At 44.1% G+C, this 2,951-nt stretch overlaps 1 protein-coding gene across 1 annotated transcript; it reads right to left on the bottom strand.

The window, feature by feature from the left end:
* Window positions 1-1,258: 1,258 nt before the first annotated feature.
* On the bottom strand, window positions 1,259-2,560 carry LOC107564034 (zinc finger and BTB domain-containing protein 18.2). The gene has a single exon (XM_016249025.1). The coding sequence runs from the start codon at window positions 2,545-2,547 to the stop codon at window positions 1,501-1,503; it is 1,047 nt and encodes a 348-aa protein (XP_016104511.1). The 5' UTR covers window positions 2,548-2,560; the 3' UTR covers window positions 1,259-1,500.
* Window positions 2,561-2,951: the final 391 nt, after the last annotated feature.

Raw genomic sequence — 2,951 nt, 5'->3', positions numbered from 1 at the left:
TACAGTATATATGTATTTTTTACTGTTCATCAACAATTTGATGTATTTGGGACTTTGACACTGTTTTTTAACTGTTATTTATATCATATACATGCACTTTTGAACTGTTCTATATACTATATATGTGTGTGTGTGTGTGTGTGTGTGAGACCCTGGACCACAAAACCAGTCTTAAGTGTCAATTTTTCAAAATTTTCATCTGAAAGCTGAATAAATAAGCTTTCCATTGATGTATGGTTTGTTAGGATCGGACAATATTTGAAAATCTGGAATCTGAGGGTGCAAAAAAATCTAAATATTGAGAAAATCATCTTTAAAGTTGTCCAAATTAAGTTCTTAGCAATGCATATCACTAATCAAACATTAAGTATTGATATATTTATTGATTAAGTCCCAAGTTTATCAAATTGTTGATTGCTGAGGACACAAATGTGTTTTACAGCCATTAATGAACGATTACGCAGAAAAACTATGAAATCATGAACATACAGTGCTTTAAAACTTTCTCTGTCATGGCGCTCAAATGATTTGTAATAAATTACAGCAGATACAAAAGCAAATCTTCTGGACGGAGCTGCAGAACTGTTTAATCAGTGCACTGCATTCATATATATATATATATGTATAAATTTATTTTTTAATGTTCATCAATATTTTGATGCATCTGAGACTTTGACATCGTGTATGTGTGTAGTATATAGTGTGTGTGTGTGTGTATATATATATATATATATATATATATATATATAAACTGTTTTATATACACATATTTAAGTATATGTGTGTGTAAAATATATAAGATAATATATATTTTAATGTATATATCAGTTAAAAAACATTTATTTATGAAATATACAATATAGTTTAATTATATTTCAATATATTTAACACACACACGACCCTGGAGCACAAAACCAGTCATAAGGGTCAATTTTTCGAAATTGAGATTTATGCATCATCTGAAAGCTGAATAAATAAGCTTTCCATTGATGTATGGTTTGTTAGGATCGGACAATATTTGAAAATCTGGAATCTGAGGGTGCAAAAAAATCTAAATATTGAGAAAATCATCTTTAAAGTTGTTTGAATGAAGTTCTTAGCAATGCATATTACTAATCAAACATTAAGTTTTGATATATTTACGGTAGGAGATTTACTAAATATCTTCATGGAACATAATCTTTACTTAATATCCTAATGATTTTTGGCATAAAAGAAAAATGTATAATTGTGACCCATACAATGTATTGTTGGCTATTGCTACAAATATCCCCCAGCGACTTAACACTGCTTCTGTGCTGCAGGGTCAGATATATGATGTCAAAAACGCAAGTGCATCAAACTGTTGATTGCTGGAGACACAATAGTGTTTTACAGTCATTAATGAACCAATTTTCTGCCACCTGCAAAATACTGGATATTATTGTTATTATTATTCTTCATAAAAACTGCTGTTGTTTTTATACAAAAGGCCTTGATTGCACCGTGTTTGCCCCGACTTCATCCTATAGCGAGCGTCTTGACAAGGCCGCAGTGGAACTTGCGTATGTGTCGGTACAGATCGCCGGACTGTGTGAAGCGCCGCTCGCACCACTTACACGCGTGTGGTTTCTCTCGCGTGTGCACCACGGCGTGCCGGCTCAGATTGTGTGAGTACTGGAAGCTCTTCCCGCACTGTCCGCAGGTGTACGGCTTTTCGCCGGAGTGCGTGCGCTCGTGCCGCTTGAGCGTGTACATGCAGGAGAAGGTCTTGCCGCACTGCGAGCAGGTCGGGACGGAGCCGTCAGGCGAGAGCTTTGAGCGAATGCCGTCTTTCTCCTTGAAGTGCGAGCTGAGGTGGAGCTGGAGCACATGTGCGCTCGGGAAGACCTTGCTGCAGAGCGGACACATGCAGACCTGCGGGAGATGAACCCCGCTGGATGTAGAGATGTCTGAGGATGCCAGGTCGTCTTCATCCTCGCCCTCGCTGTCCCTGAGATGATGCTCCGAACGCACACGCAGCCCACTCTCCTCCTCCATCAGGTCATCGTCCGGAGGGAGCAGCGAAGCTGCGGCCTTGTTGTCGGGGAAAAGGGCAGCGAACCCTGTCACCACCGAGCTCCTGGCGCTATTCCCAAAGCGCTGGCTCTCTGGGCTCACCGGATCACCGTCCTCCTGCTCTGACAGCAAGTCATGTTCGTCTTTAACAAGTGGCTCGGTGCCCTGCTGCTGGCTGTCGAGGGCCAGCTGTCCCGAGACGTAGGAGGGGTGGAAGGCATCTCGACTCGACAGAGGCTTGAAAGACAAATCCAGCGCGCGGTCCGTGTCATCCGACACCCGGGACCTCTGGGACACGGGGACGGCCGAACTACTGACATCAGCTTTTGTTTTTCCAGCTGTTCGGACACAGGCCTCGGCCTCTGCTGACACATAATTGACACCTACAAGGTCCGGGGACCCGTCGGGGTGACCGTTCGCCTTCTGCCCACCACAATCTGTGTCATTCACCGCCTCGCACACCTCCTTATCCTTCAGCTTTCCTTTGCACACCTTCACGATGTCGTACATGTGCAGATAGCTGGCGGCTGCCAGGACGTCTTCCACCCAGACAGCGGCGCATTACGCGGAACTTTTACGCGCTTTTCCTCCTCCTTTAACGTCTTATTTCACGCCTCGTAAGCTGATGCGCTGAGCTGCATTAGAAACTCCGGTCTCGTGAGGAGCGTGTGTCACATTCAGGTCCGCGTCAGAGCGCGCACTCACCGCTGTGTGCTCAGATGGAGCCGCGAGCTCTCGTGGTGTGTGTCCAGATGTTGAGTCTGTGTTTCCGCTCCTCGGCGCGATTCGAGTCCGGTGCGCGTGAAGACCTGCGCTGGGTGTGTGTTCGTGTGTGTGTGTGTGTGTGTGTGTGTCGAGCAGGTTGTTAATGGTCCAGTCTCGCGATAACACCAGTGTACTGTACTTCAGGACAA

This window comes from Sinocyclocheilus grahami, unplaced genomic scaffold (assembly GCF_001515645.1).
Source record: "Sinocyclocheilus grahami isolate Dianchi unplaced genomic scaffold, SAMN03320097.WGS_v1.1 scaffold902.1, whole genome shotgun sequence".
Lineage (NCBI taxonomy): Eukaryota > Metazoa > Chordata > Actinopteri > Cypriniformes > Cyprinidae > Sinocyclocheilus > Sinocyclocheilus grahami.
The sequence above is the reverse complement of the archived record's forward strand: the minus strand, read 5'-3'. Positions and strand labels throughout refer to the sequence as shown.

Excerpts from the sequence above, each read along its gene's own strand:
- LOC107564034 (XM_016249025.1), bottom strand. The coding sequence starts at position 2,547 with ATGTACGACATCGTGAAGGTGTGCAAAGGAAAGCTGAAGGATAAGGAG.